This window comes from Galleria mellonella, unplaced genomic scaffold, assembly GCF_026898425.1.
Source record: "Galleria mellonella isolate WM207_F2 unplaced genomic scaffold, CSIRO_AGI_GalMel_v1 utg40, whole genome shotgun sequence".
Taxonomy (NCBI): domain Eukaryota; kingdom Metazoa; phylum Arthropoda; class Insecta; order Lepidoptera; family Pyralidae; genus Galleria; species Galleria mellonella.
Genome location: NW_026442094.1, coordinates 228925 through 254592, shown reverse-complemented (window position 1 = coordinate 254592; position 25668 = coordinate 228925). Strand labels below are relative to the sequence as shown.

The 25668-nt window shown below is 34.1% G+C and overlaps 2 protein-coding genes across 7 annotated transcripts in view; both read left to right on the top strand.

Annotated features, from left to right (window-relative positions):
• Positions 1-6159, top strand: part of LOC113520223 (katanin p60 ATPase-containing subunit A-like 1) — a 31124-nt gene extending 24965 nt beyond the window's left edge. The window contains exons 7-10 of the mRNA XM_052898044.1: positions 665-844; positions 1304-1462; positions 2320-2543; positions 3382-6159. Coding sequence (XP_052754004.1) covers positions 665-844; positions 1304-1462; positions 2320-2543; positions 3382-3580 — 762 coding nt within the window. The 3' untranslated portion in view covers positions 3581-6159. The remainder of the gene's footprint in view (positions 1-664; positions 845-1303; positions 1463-2319; positions 2544-3381) is intronic.
• A 1985-nt stretch (positions 6160-8144) lies between these two features.
• The window catches only part of LOC113520225 (trithorax group protein osa), a 127427-nt gene continuing 109903 nt past the window's right edge, over positions 8145-25668 (top strand). For all 6 annotated transcript variants that reach the window (XM_052898155.1, XM_052898154.1, XM_052898153.1 and 3 more), the window contains exon 1: positions 8145-9342. In XM_052898155.1, coding sequence (XP_052754115.1) covers positions 8794-9342 — 549 coding nt within the window. In that variant the 5' untranslated portion in view covers positions 8145-8793. The remainder of the gene's footprint in view (positions 9343-25668) is intronic.

The window sequence follows — 25668 nt, the reverse complement described above, 5'->3', positions numbered from 1 at the left end:
TAAGTTTATTGTTTGAAGAATACATTATTTAGCAGGTTACATTAACTTAATGATATAAAAACAGTATATGCGATTTTTATTAAAAAAAAATCTCTCAAATGTTATGGTGATAGGAACACTCGACATGGCCATATTCCGTCTAGTATATTTCAACTATATTTTGCTTTTTGATGGTAAACCTGAAAAGTAAAATATGAAATGTAAAATGTTTAAATATCAACTTGTTCTATAATTATGAAACTATAAACCAAATCTTTTTGTAATATGGATAAAAAATATATTACGCCGACCCCAAATAATAATTGGGATAAGGGTAGTAAGATGATTATCATGAATTACAATCAATACCATACCATTTTATTTTTTTAGGGGGTTTTTGCCAGTAGTTGTCACGCGTGGCAGGCGGGTTGGCAAGCGCAATTAGGCTTTCTTAAAACATTTCGTTTTAATAGGCATGCTGTTGCCAATTCCGCAATCATTATTCCCTTAGTCGCTTCTTACGACAACCACGGGAGAGGAAGAGATGCCCTATTCTATACCTGGGCCATATGGCAAATTATTACAATAAATGATACCATATAATTAATTATGTGGTAATTTAGCGGTAAGGTTTGCTCCAGTTTTAATGTCAGAAATAATTGATATGGTTTATTTTTTATTACAGGGCATCAGAAGGCCATGGAAGGGGGTGCTAATGGTGGGTCCACCCGGCACTGGCAAGACAATGCTAGCGAAAGCTGTCGCCACGGAATGCGGCACCACTTTCTTCAATGTCTCTTCGTCCACTCTCACTTCAAAGTACCGCGGTGAATCGGAAAAGTTAGTCCGGTTGCTGTTTGAAATGGTAAAATTATTATTTTGCATTATATTGCCACGCATTATCCTCAAACTAAGGTTGTCCTATGTCATGAGAAACCAGGTATTGTATAGAGCTACACAGGAATTTTAAAAATCAACTTGACAAATATTATTAAAAATTAGATATCTTTAATGGATAATGATGGAATGGTAACCCCGCCTGCTCTGTTGGTATTTACTGGCGGGATAACAGTACAGTCCGTCCAGCGATGTCAACTCCATCGACAAACTCGCATACCACTTGTCTAGACGACCAGGTTTTCTGCACGGTGGTTTCCAAGGGTTCCCTAGAGGTCGACCTGGTTGGGTAAATTGCTAGCAATGGGGCTCCTTAGTCTTCATTATCAACAAGCCTTTTTTCCAATTTTATATCTATCTACCCGTGCGAAGACGGGACGATTAGCTAGATATTAAGATACAGGTATTAATGAATATCAATTTGCAGGCTCGGTTTTACGCGCCAAGCACAATATTCATCGACGAGATAGACTCGCTATGCTCACGGCGCGGCTCTGACAGCGAGCACGAAGCGTCGCGGCGGGTCAAGTCAGAATTGCTTGTGCAAATGGATGGATTAGGATCCGCTACCGACGAACCCGCAAAGGTAAGATGACACTCCAATACAAGAACAGAGGTTGCTGTATCAACTTCTTAATTGCGAGTTAAGAAATATTGAGGTTTGTACAGTCTAAAAAGAGACTTTGTACAAGTATTTTTCTGCTTAAATAATTGCTTGTACATTTTGCTGCTATTGTATTATGACAATAAAATTGCCGTATGATTCCAGCATAGAATAGGCCACCCCTTTTTTTACCGTGGGTGTCGTTAAAAGGCGACTAAGAGAACTCTATGTCCGAGAGACGGGCAGCAGCGTCCCTCTTATAACGTCACCAAAGCCTAACTGCTGTTGCCAACTCGCATGCCAAATATGGCAACTATTGACAAAAACACCCCTTTACGGGAGAGGCCTATATTTAGCAGTGAACAGTTAACGGCTGATTTGATAATGTTGAATAAAATTGTATGATATCGTGCTATGCAACAGATTTTTATATGCATAATGAAATTGTAAATAATCTGATGGCTCACTTAATACAAAATGATAATGGTTATGATTTATGGTTTCTCTAAAGGAATTTATTAAACTAAATCTTTTATAAATACCTATATCGAGAAAGATTTGAATTATTATTCTTTCAAAATGTATCCAAGATAACTGTTATTTAGAAAATTGATAATTAACGTTGTTTTGATTTTTTTTTTTATTTCTGACATATAATTTTGAAATATTATAACAATTTGTTCTATATTGTCTCTAGTACTGAGTTAATGTCTTAGGTAGTTAAATACAAACACAGATTCTCTTTTGGATACTTTTTAGTGAGATGACTTATATAGGTAAATGTGAAATAAATGTTTATTTTAGTCCCATAGTTTATTGTAATCAACTCTCACTTACAGGTAGTAATGGTGTTAGCAGCAACGAATTTCCCATGGGACATCGACGAAGCGCTGCGACGAAGACTTGAAAAGCGCATCTACATCCCTCTACCTACGCAGGAAGGTCGCGAGGCGCTGCTACAAATCAACTTACGAGAAGTAAAAGTGGACCCCGAAGTAGATCTAAAATATATTGCTAGAAAATTAGAGGGTTACTCAGGCGCAGATATAACGAATGTCTGTAGGTTGGTATAAAAACGCTGCATATAATGTTTATCTACATATCTTTTTTTTAGTGTAATTTATGAAGTGAAAATATTTTTATTTTGTTTGAATATTGACCGTATTTTGGCAAAATAAAAAAAAATGATTTTACTTAACTAGGTGTTATCTTGTTGAAATTCATATTACTGGTTATTTAATTAGAATTATTTTGTTTAACTCCGCTACCGTTAGTATGTGTGTAACTGCAAATATTCAAAGAGTGACCACCACTATTACTAACAGAAGTTTCAAAATAATTTCACTGCCACTTATTAACCTTGTTCTTACAAATTTTGCTTTTAATTGAGTTTATTTCGTCTTTGTTATCGAAATACACTAATAGGTTGGGATTAAAAGTAGCCTATGTCCTTCTTCGTTAAAATACAATAAATAATATAGACATAAATAACATAAAATAACGATTATAATATACATACAGATATTAGCAAGGATAAGAATCAAATATTTTGTAATTGATTAATTACAATTTTATATAGTATAATTGTCGTTGTATAAAAATCCCTTGTGGTTTCCGCATAGAGTAGGCTACCCCTTCCTTTTCCGTGAGTGCCGTAAGAGGCGACTAACGGAGGGCGAAGGATGTGCAGCAACATTCCTCTTAAAACATCTCCAAAACCTAACTGCAGTTGCCAATCCACCTGACAAACATGCTAATTACTGGCAAAACTCTCTTAGGGGAAGGCTTATGTTCAGCAGTGGGCAATTAAATGCTGATATGGTGATGATGATGATGATAATAGCTATAATTATATATATATCTATATTAGTGTTAATATTCGAAACTTCCATCGTTCTCAGGGATGCCTCAATGATGTCGATGCGCCGAAAAATCGCCGGTCTGAAGCCAGAACAGATCAAGCAGCTTGCCAAGGAAGAGCTCGACCTGCCGGTCACCAAACAGGACTTTCTGGAAGCCCTCGCTAAGTGCAATAAATCCGTCTCCAAAGGCGATATACAGAAATATTTGACGTGGATGGACGAATTCGGATCCTCTTGATTGTAGTTCTAAACGAATAAATACCCCATTTAGTGTTCTAACGCCCAACTAGTAATTAAAATGGTGTTTAACACGTTGACATAATTTTTTTTTAAATTCAGTGCGTAACGTAAATGGTGTAGCTATAATTAACAATAGTATTCTTGAAACTAAGCAATTTCAAGGTGGAATGAAAACCAGTGAAACAATTTTTTTCCTAAATAAAAAAAAAAAGCTTGAGTCGAAATAAGTCAAGAAATATGAAAAGAAAAATAATGTATGATTTCAAGTATATGTATCTATACCCTGTAGTCGAAACTTGAAGTTAATTTTTAAATCTATGTATTTACTATCCTACCAACCAACCAATCTACCTATCTTTTTAATGTAATAATTAACTTACGTGTGCCTACGAAACTTTTAACTATATAATCTACCTATCATACCTACATTATGATTAATTATGCCAAAAATATTTCTAATTTCGACTCATATTCCTTGTACCGAGTTTGCATTAATACTATTGAGTTTATGTAGTCTACCCGTTACGCTTACATAATACATGATGTACTGTACTCTCTAAATTTAATATGTCAATAATAGATACATGGAGAATATGAAATGTTTGCCTTATAAACTCGTCTAGTGTAGAATAATTAAGCAAAAATTGGACTGTTTCAGTATTAATACAGAAAGTATAAACTTGATAGTGGCATATCGAAATTTAATGTTATACCTAAGTGAGATACGGTAACAATGGATTTGATGTTGTAGGATATTATCCATTTATGAAATGAAAATATAAACATCTAAATTTAAATATTGTTGACTTGGAGCATTCAACATGGCAGACACAATTTAAAAATTTCAGCTTTGCGGATGTAATATAAACTTCTACTTACCTATTAAAATAATTTCTGTTCTCTTCTGCAAAAAATAACTGAATATTTTGTTAGAATAGAAATGTAATAAAATATCTTTAAAACATAGCAAATCTTGTATAAGATTTCGACCATATGATTCACAATAATTGAATAAAACTTTGTTTTGATTGCTTTCAGTGCAGATATGTCTTAATCATTATGTCGTCTCCAGTGTTGAATGTTCTCAGACTTGGCATTTTACTGATATATAATATTTTTGCAAGCTATTCATAATGTTAAGTGATTCTATCACAGTTAAGACATTTCCATAGTGACAAAATCCAACAAAATAAAAACCAAATAACTAATAATTGTAGATTTGTGCCATTAATTTCTGACTATGGAAGCACAGTTTTCATGATTATTAGCCATTTAGTTTTGGTTTTGTTACATTTGGGCGTTGTGGACTTAGCTTTAGATGCACAATGTTCAAATTAAGGTAATAATCAGTGACTGGGTCAGAATTGGATCAATTTACATCACATTTCTTTAACATTTATTTTGAATGGGAAACGCCGTGATCATTGTACTTAAATTAGGTTATATATGAGATTTATGATTTAGATATAATTTTATGCCATAACTAATTTATGTTCTTTTTTATAGTCTTTTATAATTAAATAAATACTACTTTGTTACTAGAACGAAAATGAATTATATATATTTGGCATATGATGTTATTACTCGCTCAATTAAAATTAAAGCATGTTTTATGTTTATAACGCCTTATTTTCACGTGTAACTATACAGTCCGCGCGATGTATGCTTACTGGCAAAAAGGGGTTCAATTCTGATGCGTAGATACAATAATTTTAATCAGTATGTCGGGCCTCATACCAGTGCTAACTTTGACCTTGACAGAGAATATCGCTCTTTATGACGGAATCCATGTTTGAAACAAGTGGACTCCATGTAGTACCTATCTCATTTTTATAATTTTATCGCCATATTCAGATAATTAACTGTGATTAATAAAGCACATGAAATCCAATAATTAATGCAATTTACGCGTCCAGAATTTGAGCTCTATTAGCTATGGATAAATATGGACCCGTAGCGTTACGCAATACTAGTCCACTTGCTTTATTTTAACGGACAAAAAGTACATTGTAGATTATGGACTTGAACCAATTCATCGATCGTTTACGTAAGCCTCCACGAACGAGAGACTGACCAATTTTGTCTCCACTGAATGTCTAGGGAACTGGACAAGAATATACTTCGTTTTTATGGGTTCTGTACTTTTTTTTTTATATTAAAATAGGGCCCTGACTTGAACAGTAAACCCATAGCAAAAACAAGGCAACTTTAAACATTTTGTTAACACTAGCTTCGTCATATTCAGATTGATAGTAACATCAATGCGATGGTGCCGATAGTTGTCAGTTATTCGTGTATATCGCTGGAACTGTGCCTATAATTTACAATATAATTTAATGAATTCGTATTGTACAGATCCACCTTCATTTATATATGCTTCAATAGTTGTAACTTAAAATAACAATAAATAATTTGATTTGTAGATCAAAATTTATTTGGATATATGAAATTTAACATTTATTTCAGGAAAAGCATTTTAAAAATTGGTAAAGATTAAATATTTTTGCAACATTAATAACAATAATGAATCATGTACATGTCTTTAAAAATGTGAAAATAAAACAGTTTTAAATATGCGAGGACTTGTTTTATTTATGACATTACAAACCGATGGTCGTGTTTATTATTTCCCGTAGAATTTTGTACATAAAATTTCATAGCATGTCACCATCATTATATAATGAAAACAAATCAATTGTTTTATAGGACGCTCTTAATATATGACGCTATGACGATACCGCTAAAATTCAAAAGCATCAAAGTGCTTTTAAAATTGTTGTTTATTGATACAACAATTGCAGTACTAAGCTGAAAACTATAGTTTTTGAATCTTTATAGAGTTCTATAAATGTGGGTCAACATCAATACAGACCTTAGGGTTGCCACGGCCTACCTGGTCACATCTTTGATATTGCCCACACCGGCGACAAAAACAGTCATCATCGGAGGCCTTTTTTTAGAAACCCAACAGTTTTTTATTGTTTTCGACATTAAATACAGCGTCATCTATTGTCTAATAATTTAAATAATAAATATATCCGCTCCATCCCACATAGTCGTTAAAGCGTTAAAGGTGACAAACTCGCTTTTATAATATTAATATTAGCATGGTATAAGGAATTTTAATATTACGAACAGTAGAATATAGTATTCGAATTTAAGTCATGACTGATATATACGTATTCCAGTCTAAATTTTGTGTTCTAAAATCCGAGAAATGAAGGCCCAAACTTTTCTGTTATAATTTTGATGAAGTGTCGTAAAATAATAACACCAATAAATATATCCAAAGGAGCCGCATTAACATTTCGCAAAAAGAGCGTAAACATAAAAGAAAATAACGGTTTAATTTCAAAAATTTAAATCACTAAGGTTTTTCACCACAAAGGCTTTGTACACGGTCAATGGCTTAAACTATTTTATGATGCTACCTTATATTGTAACTTCTGCTAGTAAGACAGAGATGTTGCGTTAATCAGTCTTCTTTGTCTTATAAGCGATAAAAATTAGATTAAAATAAACTAGAGATTACATGTACAATAATTGGATTTTGGATATGACAAATAAAAAGGATAAAACTATCAAGTTACACACTCTTCAAATGCAATAAAAAACTATTAAAATATTATCGGTAAAACAAAGTATTGCATTTACTCCAAATAAAATTCTGAATTCCTACGCCTTAAACATAGTATAGTACCTATAAATTAAAATAGTATTATCAATTTTGAGATATTATTGCCTTAAACCTATCTTTATAATTAATATTTCAATTTAATTTAACAGTGAGTTGTTAAGAGTTGTTAATTCTGAAAACAATATTTTTAATATATATACCCCAGGATGCAAAGAAAGCAAGCCTGTATGAAAATTAATTTTAAATAGAATGGATATACATAAAAATAATACTTTTTTAAAGTTTTGTTTTTGTGAAATAATATTAAATTTTGTAATTTAGAATATGCAACTGACGACTCAAACTATATAATTGCACGATAGAGACCACTGTATTATTCTTATTTTAAGATACGTCGGCTATTAATATACATAGACTAAGAATAGTATTTGTTTATTCTGCGGTCCATAGATTGAGAAGTATCAGTGTTGGTATTCTCCTGTTACGTACAACCCTTATCATAATCATCATCATATACAAATAAAAAATAAATTTGTAAGCAATTATTTTTATACACTCATTTATTATTGTTAATATATATATATATAGTATATACTTTTATTGTGAATTATATTTTTTCTCTTTCGCTATCTATTTAATATATATTTTTGTAATTTTTACATCATTCTACTTATTATGTTGGTAATGCAATGTAAACTGATTGATTAAATATATAACTATAATAAAGTCCATTGAAAAGAATTATGAGATTACAAAGATCAGACAAATTACAAAACCTATATTAAAGTAATTTAATTGATAATTTATAATTTTAAGTTTTATACTAATCTAAAAAGTATTTTTAGCAACATCTTGAAGACAGCAACTAGTGCCTTGGCGCCACCGGAACTTGTCATATATTTTTGCTGCAACGTTGGTAGTATTGTAGTAACTACGTGGTCGCGATAGTACAAAAATGTAAACATGTACAGATATCGTATAATATATTATTCCGTATTTAGTGTATGGAAATAAGAAAACTTAGTTTTAGGAGAATAGGATTTTCAAAATAAATTATCTGTTATTAACGCTTGTTACCGGTAATCTTTATTTTAATATTTTTGTTTTTTATAACCGAAGTGAACATAGCTAGAAGCGTCGACAAGCGCTGTAGAATTTCAAGTCCGTTTAATGGCGGACGCTAATAATTTGGAAGTTTCGTGATTCTATTGTTCTGTTTTTAAATATTCGTATAGTTTTTACATCTTAGAATGAGTTTTTCCCTAAGTGATAGCAGCCAAAGTGTTACAAACGTGAAAGTGATATGAAATGTTCTGTTATAACGTGACAAAATTGCCTGCTAGATGTAACCTTTTCCCTAACCTCGTTTACGCCAATGGAGTAGATATGTGATCGATGTGTGTGCGTCGGTGAACGATTTTTCGTCCGTTTCGTGTTACAATTTGTGCGTAGTTATTCTTCTTAATAGTGATGGAAGTGTCCGCGTCGCGGTTTTGCAATCCGACGCCCGATTTCGATGTAACGTAAGCGAGCCGGTCGATCGCTAAAGCAGGGACGGTCGCTACCAGCCGAACATGGCTGCGACGCAGGCTGAGTCTCAGCGTAGCGAAACAAACGTAGAGCAGAGTCCATCGGAGCAGCTCAGTGAATCTCGAAACGCTCTATTACAAAACGGGACCGACAAGTCCATCGGGCGCGTTCCGCCCGATGGCGTCGTGAACACAAAGAGCAAATCGCCTATGTCGGCCGATTCAGGGCAACCGCGCGACGGTGGCGAGGTGCCCGGTCACGATCGACCCGGAGAACGGCCAGTGACGGACCAATACGGCCAATATCGTTATCCAGAAGGTGCGGACCCTTACTACGCGCCGCGACCCGGTTTTCCCGGTAAACCGCGGCCTCCGCCGCAGCAACCGCGCTTTTTCCCGGGTCAAGCGGTGTCACAGGCGCCAGGGCCCACGCCAACACTTAACTCGTTACTACAGTCAAGTGGTGCGCCACCACATAGATATCCTAATAGTTATGATCAACCGCCAGGAGGATATGGGCCGGCTCCAGGCTGGCCGCCGCCAAGACCTATGCCTGGATATAACCCTCAAGGAAGTCCATATAGAAATTCAACTGTAAGTTATTTTTTGCACTCTTAATATTTAATAATATAATGCAACCAACAACACAAAAATTACATAAGTTTTAGAAATTTATTACAATCTTTATTAATTAATTTGTATTTAGTAATTATACTTGAAATTCAGTCATATTAATGTGATGAGAAATCAAAATATTATGTTGATAATTAATTATATTTACAAAACAATTACAAAGTGATAGATTAAGAATTCTAGAAAATAAAAATTTAATGATATATAAAACAACTTATAGAAGAAAGTACCTATAACTACTATATCAAACAAAATAATTTGCTAAATGCCCAATTATTTAATACTTTATATTGTTAAGTAATTCTAAAATATATATTTATTTATGCCAGGCATCAATATCATGTTTTATTATAATTTGCTGTGAAATTGATAAGAAGCAATATAATAGTACATATATTTGTCTATTATTCAATATCTCTGATTATAAAACTGCAGATTTTATGTAAGTATTTAGAATAATGTGAGTATTTATCCACTATATCTATAGAATAATTCTATGATAAACAGCCAGTTAATAATAATAACAGCCAGGCTTAAGTATCATATAGTTAGGATATTTTTAATTTGATAAATTTATGTTATAAAATTGCAGTGTTGTCACTTTATTATGTGTGCAGCATTACATTGTATTTCACAATGCTGCAAAATATAGATAGTTATATACAGGTGTAGGTGTTATTAAAATAACAATTAATTGCATGTCTGTTTAAAATAGATAAATTTAATTTTTCTATTTCTATGATTATTAAATTACCTATTTGTCTTATTTTAATATATCTAATTTGGTTAAATCCCTAAATTTTGTTATTGGATATGGATATTTCTTATCATAGAGGTATCAAAATTGAAAAGGTTAGGAATTACTGATGTAGACTATTTGAAGAGGTGACTTGTATTACCATAAGCTTTTGAAAGAGATCTTAGAGATCTAATGATCGGCAATCATTGCTTGACCATACTAAACCATTAATTTAACTGGAGTTTCTTCAGTCTCTATGCATTCTTTTTAAAAAGTTTTTTTTTTTAAATAGATGATAATGTATAATAACCTCATCAGGTGATAGGTGAGGATGAAGCAAGGGAATCAACCTGACAGGGTATATTGTTAGCAATGGGACTATTAGTTACCATTATTAACTATTGTATATCTATTATTCTCTGTACTAATATTTCCTTAAAACCACCTTCACTTATATAACTTCATGGAAATAGAAACTATAATAATATGTAGATTACTAAATACTGTCTGTCATTACTGTCTAGTATTACAATGTTTACAATAGATTGTTATAAGGAGTATCATATATCAGCCTAAAACTATACACTACTGGACATCTTCCTCCCTCCTCCTCCTTCATATGAGAGGTTTTGTCGTTAATTGTTACACTTGGCAGGCAGGTTGGCAACTGCAGTTAGGCTTTGGTGATGCTTTAAGAGGGATGCTGCTCATCCCTCAACTATTGAGTTCTCTTAGTTTCCTCCCACAGGAAAGGAAGTGGTGGTACATTCTATATTAGAGGACCACATATGCCATGTGGAAGAGTATATTATGAAACAAATAGACTGGAAACTCAGATTGTGATAATTTATTTTATTATATGTAGTGGTTGTTATTTAAAAGATAGGATAGGGTTAAATTTTGTTTCTATAGATTTCAGTTCTGGGGTTCTAGTAGTAGCTCTTTTGTTAAGCCCACTACCGTGTAGTCTATTATGATATGACTTTCTAATTAATTGCAATGGTTCCTAGTACTTTCTGATATGAGATCATCTTCATGCCTTAGTATTAACATATTGGTGAATGATGATGTTAGAAATAATTGTCTTTTTTGTTCTTGTTTTGAAGAATTTTGACAGATTAATTAAAGTAAGCGAAGAATAAAAGATTTATGTGAAATTTTATATATCTTTAATGTGTTTGGTAAGATTTTGTGGGATTCCTTCAATTACTTTAAACTTAATTAAATAATTAATTGATGTCTCTTAATCATATTTTATGTAAACCAAAGTTTGATTATAATGATGAAGATGATGATATTTTTTATGACAATGATATTTTGAAAATAATCCTAAATAAAGATACCATATTAGTAAATTATACTTATTGCAAGGTCATTAACATCTTTCAAGTTTTATTCTCACTACAATGGTTTCCATAGGAAGTGTGAAAAAACAGAAGAACTCATCATATTGCATTGGTATAACATGATGACAGTACTGGAAGTGAAGTATTTATTATATGGTTCTTGAGAACATACCTTGGTTATATTAAATTTTATGTGAAAGCGTAAATATGGTTTAAAATTGAGCCATCCCCCAGATTTCCACCACATGTGATATTTATCCCTATACTATAGATTTTTAACCTTATTTTGGCATCACCTGCTTTGCCAATATTTTTTTTTTTCTAGTCTCATCATTTTAATCTGTCACAAATTAAAACGGCTATTGCTAATATTATATTTATATAATAATTTACTCTGAGTCTTCTACTGCCCTCCAGAATGTCCCAAATGTCCACAGGGTTTATTATCCATGTTCTCAACATCAGTCGTCACCTATGCCCTTGATTATAAGTGCCAAATGAACCTGTAAATAAGTGATATATTTTTACTACTTATATGAGATAAAACAAGATGGCAACATTTGGCGTTTTTTGTACATGTGGTAACAAAAATATATTTGAAAATTTTTGGAGATAAATTTGCATGTTGGGATCAAAAATGAGCAGATGAATACAAGATAAGGAGACTGATTCAATCCTTTGAAAAAAATATTTTATTTAGTTATATAATTTTTAACAATTGTGCAACGTAGAATTCATTGTAATTTTTTATTAGGGATATTGAATCATATTCATTATTCTCTCAGCCATTATCCGTCCACTGCTGAACATAGGTCTCCCCATAGACTGCCATAAAGAACTTTTTTTAATGGATGACAATGAAATGGTAACCCTGTCCACGCTGTCGGTGTACACTCCCACGGCACCAGTGAGGGCTGATTGGTGAGGATGAAAAGGCAGGTCAGTTAGCCAATCAAGATGATTTCACTAGAATTAACCACTATGGTTTCCAGGAGGAACCACATAGAGGTCGACCTGTTAGGGTATATTGCTAGCAATGGGGCAGTTAAACCCGATTACTAACAATCCTCCCCTGCCATAAGAACTGTCCTGACTTGCCTGCAACCAGAGACTTTGCAATGCATTTGAGGTCGTCACTCTATCTATAGTAGTGGGGTGGGAGGGGTCGTACTATACTGCGTTTGCTCGTACTTGGTCGCCACTCAAGAACCTTTCTTCCCCATCAGTTGTCGATTCGTAGAGATATGTGACTAGTCCATTGCTACTTCAGTGTGCTTATCCTTCAACCTATGTCGGTTAATTTGGTTTTTTGTGGATATCCTTGTTTCGGATTTTATCACGCTAAAACGCTGTTGCCGGCGATCACCCTCTCGAAAGCTTACCGAAAGGTATGCAGTAGAAAATTCTTTCGGTCTTCCTTTATTTTATATGAGGAATAAACCTACCATTTCAACCTAATCTTTTCACTCTCGAAAACATACTGAAGCGAAGCAATTGAACTCTAACTCAGTCTGGTAGTTTGTACACCCAAGCTTGATCATTAATTTTGTTAGATGCTGTACATAAAGTTTTGATGAACACAATTATGTATATTTACGATATATCTTGTAAATTAACAAAGTAAGGTACTAACACGGTACGATGAACCCTTAAATTAATAAATGTAAAGGCTGATCGGTCGATAGAACGATGTCACTACCTCTTTTCTGTTTTGCCAAACATCAAACGCCAGGGCAACTGAACGTTCTGGTGCTGATTTGAATCTAAAATGAACTCTTATCCCCATCTAACTTATCTTCGTACCTAGGAAGTGACATAATCCTATTCATTATGTGTATCCTAAGGAATTTGTTGAGATGAATGAGCTCTAATTTCATAATAAATTTTTTTTTTGGAACTGACTTCGGAGGAGATTCAGATTTTTCTAATGGTATGAGACTTCAAAATAAGGCTAAAAAGATTTTTAAAGGAACTACAGCATTATGGTGATTGCAGTGATGTTTGTAGCCTTTATAAACTACATAACTGCTTATCATCAGGCATGCTGTATGCTTATTTGATACTTTATTGGTATAAAAAAGTCAAGTTTAGCAACAAAAACATATAATAATACATACAACAATCAAAGTGAACACCTCACTTGGTTACTTCATTATTTTTGTTTTGTTCAATTCTGTTATCATTGGAATGCGTGGGTCCACACCCACATTTTATACGGAGAACTGACCATGACTATTAGAGGCTTCCGTGATATTCGCTATCACTGATCAATTTCCGATTATTATCTATCGAAATTATTGTCTAAAAAGTGTATATATAAAGTATACATAAAAAGAAATTAGTCCCAAATTTGGTAGTAATATCTTATTTACGTAGGCGACTAAAATGCAGACAAAAATTTGCCAACATTTTAATTTTGGTCTTGTTATTATTATTAATTATGGCACATACGCTTGTTAGCCCGCTGTTATAGCACGCAAGACGACAGGGGCGACATGATGCTTGCATGCAACGATGTAAACTTAACGATATTGCATTTTTGAAGTTTCGAAATATTATTGGAAAAATCAAGCTCTCAACGATAAATGCATTATCTTGAAGTTTTGTTTGCAGTAGATTTACATACATTTTTTTTAAATATATGCAAATTTATATTGCGAATTTTTCTGTCTAAACTTTAGATCACATGCATTTAGATGGTTTATGAAGTGTAAAAAAATGGTCAACCGTTAGCTTCTTCTGTTGGTATTAAACCATATAGACCCTGACAAATATAATTAGCTTGGTGCAAATTTACAGAACGTATATTTCCTAACAGGTTCGTATAAGTTACTCCGCGTGTATCATTTATCTTACTTATACCGAAATTGAACACGTTACAGTGCGATATATATATGAAAATTTTATAATTGTTATATCCATGTGCTTTAGAAAGTTGTTTAGTGTCATAAACTATTGAGGTGGATTTAGTACCAAGATATCTTTTATAAATTTAAAGAGATCTTCTCTGTGCTTCTGTCATCACACTTCACCATAACCAATGAAGTCTCTCTCTCTTTTCATTTAAGAATTTCCTCTTTTCGGTGCAACTAATTCATGCATTTTCTTCTAGTCAGCCTAACCAGTATAGTAACATACTGATTATATGTTGTCTAGTTTATTTGTTTACATTTTGAGGTCGATTCAAATTTGTATTTTGCGGTTAAAATTAAATTATTTAAAAAGATATTAAAGGCATTTTTGATTAATGATATGTTTTAAAGACATTTTTCAATGAAATCAAAACACCGCAATTCTTCCGCCTTTTGAACTTCTGTGAATAACAAAACTGATTGGTGTCTGAGTTTTTGTTTGACAAGGTATAGGAGTAAAAATACTTTCAAAACTTTTTATAAGGTACGATATTACTGTATTCAGTAGAATTCTTCCCTTCGTAAAAAGCTAAATCGAAACGAGCAACTCGATGCACAGTTGTTGAACACCAAAAGAAAAAAAATATGCGGAGGAATAACAAAGTGAATCTGACGCTGTTAGCTGATATAAAAACGAAAGCGCACAGCGATAGTGAAAGTTTGATGTGTAGGCAAATATTACTCGCTTCCAGGCGGAGATTTGTGCGTTGCTCTCTCAATTCCAAAACGTAGTAAGCCATCCGAAAAGCGAGGCTCCGCCATCATTCTGCTACTCGTATTCTCCGCGCATACATTATGTAGAAGCAACGGCGGGACGTGTGTTTGACGGAATCAACGTGAATGGAACTCGACATCTGACATATGTATCTATCTGGCTCAACATGAAAGGAATTTTCGTATTTCTATCGGCCCATACTTCTATTAGGCCGTAAAGCGTACTTCACGCTTTATGGGCCTATGCTTTTCCACGTGGAGAATGGAATACAATGGTCAAATATTTCCTGTATGAATTGGCTGATTCGACAAATATCTGTTGCTTTTTTATTAATATTTGTTGTAATTTCTCCAAAGCGGAATTTTCAGTTGACTACTTTCAAGTGACTAATTTTTTCTTTTGGTATTTTATTAAAACAAATATTTCTTATTAGTTCTTGCGCTGATGATTTCATACCCGTTTATTATCATTGACAGCAAATATTATCTCTGATGATCATGATTATTTTTTATATGCTGTAGAATGGTAATCCCGTCTGCGCTATTGGTTTACGCTGGCGGGGCACCAGTGAGGGATGATAGATGACGATGAAAGCAGGTCAGTTAGCCCATTGTGATAAATTCCACTATAATTAACCATGATGGTTTTCAGGGGGAACCACGTGGAGGTCGACCTGATAGGGTGTATTGCTGGCAATGGGTCAATGAGACCTCATTGTTAACAATTCCTTTCCTCCCTGAAAAGGCAGGCCAGTTAACCCATCCTGATGGGGGAGGGGGAAGAGATTGTGAGCAAAGGAGTTTGACAGGCCCATTGGTAGGAATATGCCTTATTAGGTCGACCTCCACGTGGTTCCCCCTGGAAACCGTCGTGAACAATTTTTGTTGAATTCGGCACGATGGGTTAACTAACCTACTTCATCCTCACCTATCATCCTTTACTGGTGCCCCGCCGGTGTATACCGATAACGCGGGTGGGGTTAACATTCCATTATCAACCATTAAAAAGAATAAAGCCCACCCTGATGAATACACCTGGACTTAAACACGATGATTTCCAGGGGGATTTCAGGTCGACCTCCGCGTGGAGGTCGACCTGATAGGGTATATTACTAGCAAGGGGTCAATTAGACACTATTACTAATAAGCTCTTTCCCTCCATGATCACAGGTTGATTCGATTTGTTTGTTGATTCCCAAGGAGTGTTGTTATTATGTGATCTTATAAGAATTACTTTTCCTTTAGAAGTACGACAAAACTTATAACAGAATAATTGATTCTTTTTTTACCTACATTTTTTTTATTATCTTTTTTTCTATATATCATAATAGATTTATAAATTTTACGGATATTTGCAGAAAATTGTTAATAACAATTATATTGCAAATATGAATCGTAGTTACAATTGTAGAGACATTTAGATTCTGTAAAGAGGTACATAATATATCTGCCGTTACCGCTTTCCACAACAGGCTGCCATAAAACAATGCATTGAGCACGTGCCTGTTTACACTTTCGAGTTCACATTCAAGGCCGTATGTATTTGTAAGGATGTACCCATGTAGGTTGGCTGACGAACAAATACCGGTTACGTAACATTGTCCCACTTCCCACGGTGTAGTTGGTCTTCCGTTCGTCACGGGTTTTTGCAATTATTCTGTTTATTATTTACTAGATATATTAATTACGATACTTCTTTGTTGTTATACTTTTAAATTGTTAATTAGTTTATTAGACTTTGGTGATCGATCTTAACACTTGAAAATGGTTAATACGCCGTGTACTTATTATTTTTGTCAGTGACAGTGATATGTTTGTTTACATTTAAAAGGCTCGTTCAAGTATGGAAGATTAGTGCACGTTACCAAACCGCAGTCTGGCATTGTATCGAAATTATCATGACTTTAGGCTGATTATTTATGAATGGACGAAATAGGCGAGCATTATGGAATTAGTCATTTATCTCGGCATATTGTTTACCCACAATCGTGTTAGATAGTTGTCGATAAGGAGACACGTGGTTGCGTTGCGGGGTCGACGACCCGACATACTCGTGCTCGCCGACAGCTCGGTAATAATAATAAAATGTTTCCGTGCGACTGGTTCAAGGGCGAGCCGCTGATATCGGCGCCCGCTATATTTAGATTTAGCTGTATGTGATGTGATGTATATATAGGTACGTATTTTTGCCTACCTACGCAATTGTTTTGCATCTATCACTTTCTTTTACAAATCAGTGTATTTCAGTTATCACCTGTGTTGCAGTATTTGTATTGAATAATTTTTACTAGGAAATGGCTGAATATCGTTATTGTTACTCTAAGGTAGTCACTTTATCTTTTTGATGAAATTTGAAATTTGGCAGGGACCAACGATAACTTGAAACACAAGGGTGAAAGATATAGATAGGATGTGATATCTTCAAATGAGACGTGGATAATGTCAATAGTATATTATTAATCATACTTTGCCAGTTTAGTAACGGATCTTGAACCAGAATTGGCACATAAACCTTTGGAACGTAATACAACGACGCACGCTTTCCTTTGGTGCTTTTCGGCTGACGAAGTTTTTTTATGAGATAATAGTGAAGTTCGCTTGCGCTATCGATATAAGTTAGCAGACTACCGGTGAATGATATGTGAGAATAAATTAAGGAGAGTTAATGTACAGTGTTGAATTCATAAGGAATGTACCACAATGATTTCCAAGGAGAACCACGTGGTAGTCATCCTAATAGGAGGGTATATAGTTAGCAACGACGCTGTTATAGCCTATTACTACCAATCCTCCCCCCTCCCTCGCCATCACAAATGTTAAACAGTGACACTTTCCCAGGCATATCAGAATATCGCCTACCAGTGTATGAAATTCTCTTGATTAAAATACTTATACAAAGCCGTGGAATGGGCTCGAGTTTTGCATCACGATCAATCAACGAGATTTTATATAGGCTAAGATTATCATTAAGTAACACTAGTTGCACAACGATACGACATTGTTCACGTGACCGGGATAGATAACCTGTGTCATTCTCTATATGTAAAATATTACACCTAAGCATAATTTCAGTACGTTTGAGGCTCCTAAGAAATAACTAACTCATATTCACATTGATAATATTAGTAAGGATTAGCGTAATCAACAAACTGGAAGTCGAAGCATCGGTTGTTTCAACAGAAACTATAATTTAGTGACTAGTCAGTTGATTTGGGAATTCAACATTTTTTGGATATCAGATAAATTAATTCCAAAAGTGAATACAAAAGAGACTAGTTGCAGGGTATATATTTTATAACAACATGTCGATGCTGTATGAAACTGTGTGGTTGGTGTATGATGCAAGTATTCAGTGTTTGGGGTAATAATTTCGAGACATTCACGTTCTCTGGAAATTTAACATATCCAGCAACTTGCATGTATGCAGTTCGTGTAGATAGACTTATTTAGTACAACAATGTTATTGAACTTGAGCATCACCTAAGTGCAAGCGATCAGTTAACCTGTCGGTGTTCGATATCTATTCTCTCCGTATTTAGGGTAATACGTGGCTATGCGTAGTGCAGCCCGAGTAAATTTCCCTCTCACTTTCGTATCGCAATAGCGGCGGTGTGTACATGAAAACGAGATGAATGGGCCGACGGAGACCGTTCATTCTGAGTCCGTTATGTGGATTTCGTAAAATCAATGCGAGCCGTCTCGGACCCGCGTGCCGCCCGATAATCGTGTCATTGTGCTGTGCTTGGATAATGGGTCGGCCTCGATCGTCTACCGCATCGAGGGTCACTAACCTTTTAACTGCCATCTATTAAAATTTCATTTGGCATGTGCCGATGTGGTTTTTAATGACGCATCCGTAAATTGAATTAAGTTGTTCACAGGTAGAAAATTTGTTATCTTGAAAATATTGTCTGTCAAGTACCATTTCGGAGAAATGTAAATCTTTTTTTTTTTTTAATTTCTTTTAGCTTTAAACAACGTTTTTCTTGAAGCAGCACCGTCTCTTTTATACAGTTATTTCGTTGTCTACTCATATGTTTTGGTCAAGAACGTTCACTAAACTATAAGTGAGATGCAACGGCGAGACATGCACCTTCCTTATAGTATGATTAGTATTGGCGAACAAAAACGTCACTCGTCACGCGGCTTGCATTCATTCATACAATATGTTGAATGTTGTAATGGGGTCGTTAAACCGTGGTGACGTCACGTAATTGCCGGCTCCCTTCGCCGGTCGGTTGAAATCAAAACGTCGGATTAATAACAAGGGAGGCCAGTGTAGGTCAAGCTCAACATTATCACTGCGATTTGTGTACGTGTTATGCCATTATCAAATTTTACATCGGACGCTCTAATTAACCACTAATTACTTATAATAAGTGTCTAATAATTTTATGTTATATATGTATATATTATCTAAATCATATGCTACATGTATGTCTTTACTAATATTGCAAATTTTGTTGTTTTTTTTTGCGTTTGTTTGTTACTATTCAGCGTTTTAGCTGCTCAACCAGTTGCCCTTAAACTTGGTATATGTATTGTATTTGAGGTGTAGAAGGGCAGAGGCATAATATCCTGGTCACATTGACGAAGTCACGGGAAAAGTAGTATTTATATATATATTACTACCTTTTACCTTCAACTTCGTTCATGTGATTATAAACTTACTCCTTTGTACCAAATTTCATAATAATTGGTTAAGCAGTTTTGATTCTAAGAGGTGGTAACAAACACACTTTCACATTAAATAAGGGTTTGATTTTCTCCAAATTATACCTATTTAAACCGGTACATGTTTTAAACTACAAAACATAACAAATAGAGACAAAGATAGATAGACAAATATAGGAATGTAATAAGGATTTTGTTAATAGCGGTAATTCAGTAAAATAGTGTAGATGTTTGATTAATGTAGCTTGAAAGTTGAGATATGCCAGTGAAATTACAGGTTACAGAGACGTAACACCTTAGTCCTCAGGAATCATAGGCTGTTATTTACATGGTATTGTTCATATAGGCAACGGTTACTGCTTTCCATTAGGTGGGCTGTCAGCTTGTTTGCCATTCTAAGTTTCATAAAAGAAAGGTATATAATGACTACTTGAAGCAAATTCCATAGTTTCGTTCCACCCGATATCTGCCTTTCTAATGGCCTATGTCACATACAGAATCTATCTGAAATTTTTCAAGTTTCGACATTGAATAATTGACAAATCGATCGGGCCATCATGATTGTAATGGTCTATGACAGTGACTTGTTTACATTACTTAAATTAGCGTACTTCTTACTAAAAACATAATGTAATTAATAAAATTCATTTATTCATCCATTCATTCAACATCTAGAGTATTTTTTTCGTAAGTAATAACAATTCTATTAATAAATATTAAATTCTACATAATTACATGCAATGACCCCTACTACTTTAAGTTACAAAGTAAAAATGGACGTCAGTTTTTAAATATTTACTTATAATAAAGCTTAAGAGTTGGTTTGAATGTGATAATCTCTAGAACAACTAGTTGAATTTGAAATCTATTTTTTGCGTTTGACAATTTATTTCTTGAAGAAGGTTTAAAGGTCGTTCAGTATCACGATACGACCACGGACGATATTGTGGGGTACAGCTAGTGGCTTAAGCTTCCTCACTAGCTGATTTTAATGCGAAAAAAAAAACTCAAAAAAAAAATATGATTTTTATAGTATAGATAAATTACTTACGTATCAAATTGGAATTACAATTCTTATTCTTTATTAAATACGTGCTGAAAAATATTAATCATAAAATTTTCATTACAATTGCCAGCCAACCTTCATGATGCAAATAAAGTGACGTAAGATAAACTAACGTCAATAAATGTGTGTATGTAAAAAGGGGCCATTGCCAGGGACCTTGCTCTGAACGTAGTCAGAAAGGTAAATGACTTTTCTACACTGATATTATAGCATAGTGTACGTATATACATTAATATAGAGAGACATATTTATTTACTCAGTTTGAAGATTTCTGGAGATCTAGATATAATCGGTTTGAACATTTTGACTATTAATTACTTGTTTTTGTTAACTTGTTGTTACTTATGAATAAATGTTACTTATGAATAAATAAATATTTACTTTTATTACATTAACTTTATCGATCAAATGAATTACCGTACTTTCGTCTGGTAACTATCTGTTAGGTAAATTTTGCGAGTCTTGATGTTTACGTACTTAGTTTTTTTTATCATTCATTCACATATTTTGAGATTTAGTTATATGATTTCATTCAAAAGAATATATATATATATATATATATATATATCCTCATACCTTTAGAAACCATTATCCCCATTTTTTTGACATTCGGTTAAATATTAGATCCAAATGTGAAAAATACTTGAGTCAAGTGTCTTTAGTCAAGTAAATACAGAAAAATTAACAGTAATTGCTATTCGGGTATGTTGCTATATATTCATATCATTAAATATTTCATTGGATATCTATTTATGATAAAATATCTAGTGACATGAGAAATTAGATAGCTCTGTCGATATGTATGTACTTCGCTTTTAGTTTAAAAATGTTAACCTAAACATGTTCTTGTACTCTACGGACTTAGAAAGCTAATCCCGGACTCGGAAGCTGTGTGAATAGCGCTTTATATACGGGCCTCAGTATCCTCATACAACACATACTTTTAACGTCACGATATTACATAATAGCAAACTGTATGTATATATAAACACTCTTTTCCGTCGACATTATAGACATGGGAACCTTCATTGAGGTAAATAGTTTTCTATTTTAAATATTCGATATCAAACTTAAAACCCTAAAAATAAAAAGACATAGAAAAATTGTCCATGTAGCTATCCAGTTGGTGCCGCATCCAAGAGGGTTGCATATTTCTTTAATCCGCAAGCTGTCGGCACAAAACGGGGAGTGAGTCTATACATTGAAGTGAAGTATACATAAAAGGTCACGACCGCCACTCTATGTACTCGAGATAGTATGTACCTAAAGGGAGTTCTTTATTGAGCCGTCTTGGGTGGGAAAGGGGTCGCGTTAATAGGTCAGTAACACTTTAACACGTTGTTTACAATTGTCGAGTTTTGGCGGTCACTCTAGCTAATTTACTTTGTTTATTATTTATATGTTGATAATAGTAAGTTTTCAATGTAAGTTCGCGGGATTACTATAAAGTTCGACATCTATTTCCAGAGTTCTTGGAAAGATTTATTTTCGCATAATTCAACAAGTACCTACCATTTGTTTATCAATTTTGTACATTTTTACGTGTTTAAGTTCTTGAAATAATTATTGCCGGTCTTACATTAATATTAACTACTAATGATTGACTTTTTATCTTCTTTTTTTTTCAAACTTATCGCAAATAAAATGCGTTTTCAGTGATGACCTATGAAACCAAAGCATGGATATATGCATATAGAATATACGTTATGCAAAAGCTTCAAGTTACTCAGCGAGCTATGGAGTGGGCTGAGTTTTTTGCGTGATAGAATCCCAAATAAGGATAACCGCAGAGGAACCCAAACAATTACACAACCCTCCTCCCCCTCACTAGTTGGAGTGACAACCTCGAATGTATTGCAAGGAATTAGTGGATTCAGGATCAGTAGATTCAGTGGAGCAGATGGTTCAGGCTATTGCTTATGGCAGTCTACAAGGGACGCTTCAGCAGAGTTCAACAGTGAACAAACGATGGCTTATATGATGATAATGATAACACAAAACGCACACAAATGTAAGGCAACTTGTGTAATTTGTTTTCTACATTGGTCTGTTCCGAGTTTAATCTCGTTATTAGCAGATTATCTTCGAGTTGTAAATATTAACATTTGGTATAATCTATTTAATTTACATCATTTAATTGATCATTGCAAGAGTCATTAAAATGTTTATCCACCTCTAAGATCTTAATGCAAAATTGCAATTCACCTGTTGATCAGCCGCCACAGCACCTCGTCGCTTGCGAGCTTGACATTCACGGTGGCTCGTGACGGCGTAGACCGAAATAGCTCGCTGTTACCGACCGCATAACACGACGTAATGCTCTTTCTATTTATAGAGCCTTATAATTAAATACATAGACATTTGTGTTTACCTTCCGCCAGTCGGTGGGTTCGATAGTCCGAAACTCAAATGCCACGAACGTGTTGACACGATTTTCGCTTTTGTGGACTAATTACCTATAGGGGTTCAGTAGTACTTTAATGTTTCACTGTTCGATTTTTTTTTTTTTTTTATACAACCTAGAATGGCAAAGAAGCTGACGGCCCACCTAATGGAAAGTGGTAACGATCGCCAATAGACATGAGCAGTACCATGGACATAACAGAGTATATTGTTTCGGCCATGATACCCCCCATGCGTTGCCATTCCTGAGGACTCAGGTGTTATTCCTCTGTACCCAGTAAATTCACGCCTATATTTCTAATAGAACATTCAAGAAAAAACATAATATTGAAATGAATTTTTGGAAAAATAATATTTTGTCACTCCAAACATCATAGAAGGATGTTTAAGTGTATTCTTTAGCTATTTGCGTATTTTTTATAATTTTCGAACGGATGCATCTCCTTCATTTTTTTTCTTTTTTAATTAATTTAATTGGATGGTTTTAACTACATTTTGTATACTTTTTGCTTCATCTTGTCGCTGAATAAAATTTTTTTTAATGCCATACTTCTCAAAATTGTGATATCCTTTTTTTTGGCGTTGTTGTTTATTAAAGCAGTTTATATTCCATGAAGCATCTCTCTAGTTTCCGTAAATGAAGTTACACGTTGGATCTCAGTTGGGTCTAGTTAACGCCCATTCTAAGAAATCGAGGTCGTGCTTCTGTTATGTTGAATGTTTGATTTCTCAAGAAATTCGCCACACATATCTCCTTTGTGTCCATCTTTAGTTAGTAAAAGTTAATGTGGCCCTTGCTTACTAATCCTTACCACATTTGAATCAAATGGGGTTGTGAAAACAAACACTCATAATAAACACACGGCTCAAATAACATTAGGCAAAGAGAGGCCTTTATTCTAAAATAAATACTCTTCTTTGACATTGACGTAAGTTATAAAATCACAAATTAGGCTTCAATTTACTTTAGGTAAATGTGTCTGCTTGGTGTTTTGAAATATTCATACGAAATTATTCAGTCAGATGGTTTGTTGTTGTGATTGCTCGTGGCACACAGCTGCGACGAATGACGTCGTAATGAAGCTATTATATCGTGTAAATAAAATTTTATCACTCAAGGCGACGAATGAATAGGTACTCGAATAAACGACAGTTCGCCTGTAAAAGTACAGTTGGCGGCACGTGGCGGTCGGTAGTCGGAACAGATGATTCGATGAATACGGTTTACGTCCCATTGTTGATACTCGAACACGTATAAAAAGTAAACCGGTCAGCGGGCCTTTATCGTTTCTCGCAGGAGCTGCATAAAATAAGTAATAATAGTAATAACAGTCAACCTCATTCATTTTCTCTTTTTCACGCAACAATATAGTTATGGTTCGAAGTTTTTTTGTAGATACGCAAAGGGATAGCCGGCGGCGTTTAATATGTAAAGAAAGGCAAGGTTACACACACACACATTGACTGTCGTGTCGGTGTAAGAAGATGCGCCTGTAGTGGAGGGAATCCCCAACTTTTTACAAACACAATCAAAGTTATGTAATGTTTGTTCGTATCCGTCGGCAGCCCGGCACGCCGAATGCCACCGTTTGAATGTTGCCGATGTTACACATCTCAGGACAGTCGTGGAAAGGTCATTAACCATTCGTTAAACGGTCTTTATGTTTTTGTAGTGTTATAATATTGTTTCACTATTTTATTATAGTATGACGTTGTAGCTACGTACCGTTGTATACTTGATTTGACTCGCTCGTATTTATTTTTACTGTTGTTATTCTAAATATATACACTTATTTATACACAAGCTAACTAGCTAGACAGTATACTTAATATTAGTCACCTTTGCTGATTCAAACTAACGTCATTTTAATCAACGCGCATACAATTGGGAATCATAAGAATAAAGGTACACCAATACATATATATATTCTTTCGATAAACTACTGTCAATTTTTAAATTTGCGCTCCGATGGGCGACGATGTATTTTATAGTATAATTAGATTTTTTAAATATTTGAATTTAACAAAACGCAGAGTCGTATATCGATACAATTAGAATTTGCACTAAAACAGCAAAACAAAAATTTCTAAAACAAAAAAATTCTAATCTCTTTATCGCAACAAATTATATATATTTTTCAACTCATTTACTTTCCACTATTAGGTTTGGGTCTTTATAAGGGGTCCTCATAAAAGATTATTATTTATAATTTGTTTAATTCGCCGCAATATATATAATAAAACTTGAGGTTGTACAAAAAACTGCCGTTTTGTGTTCAGACGGATCAATGATTACCTTGAATGTATTAGGGCAGAATAAATCGCTGTCGCCTTGTATCAGCCCAGACATTGATAGTGATAGACGACGCAAAAACCTCGATCTGTGAGACAGCTAAGCGTGCCACAAAAACTGTTTATTGATAACAGACTCCC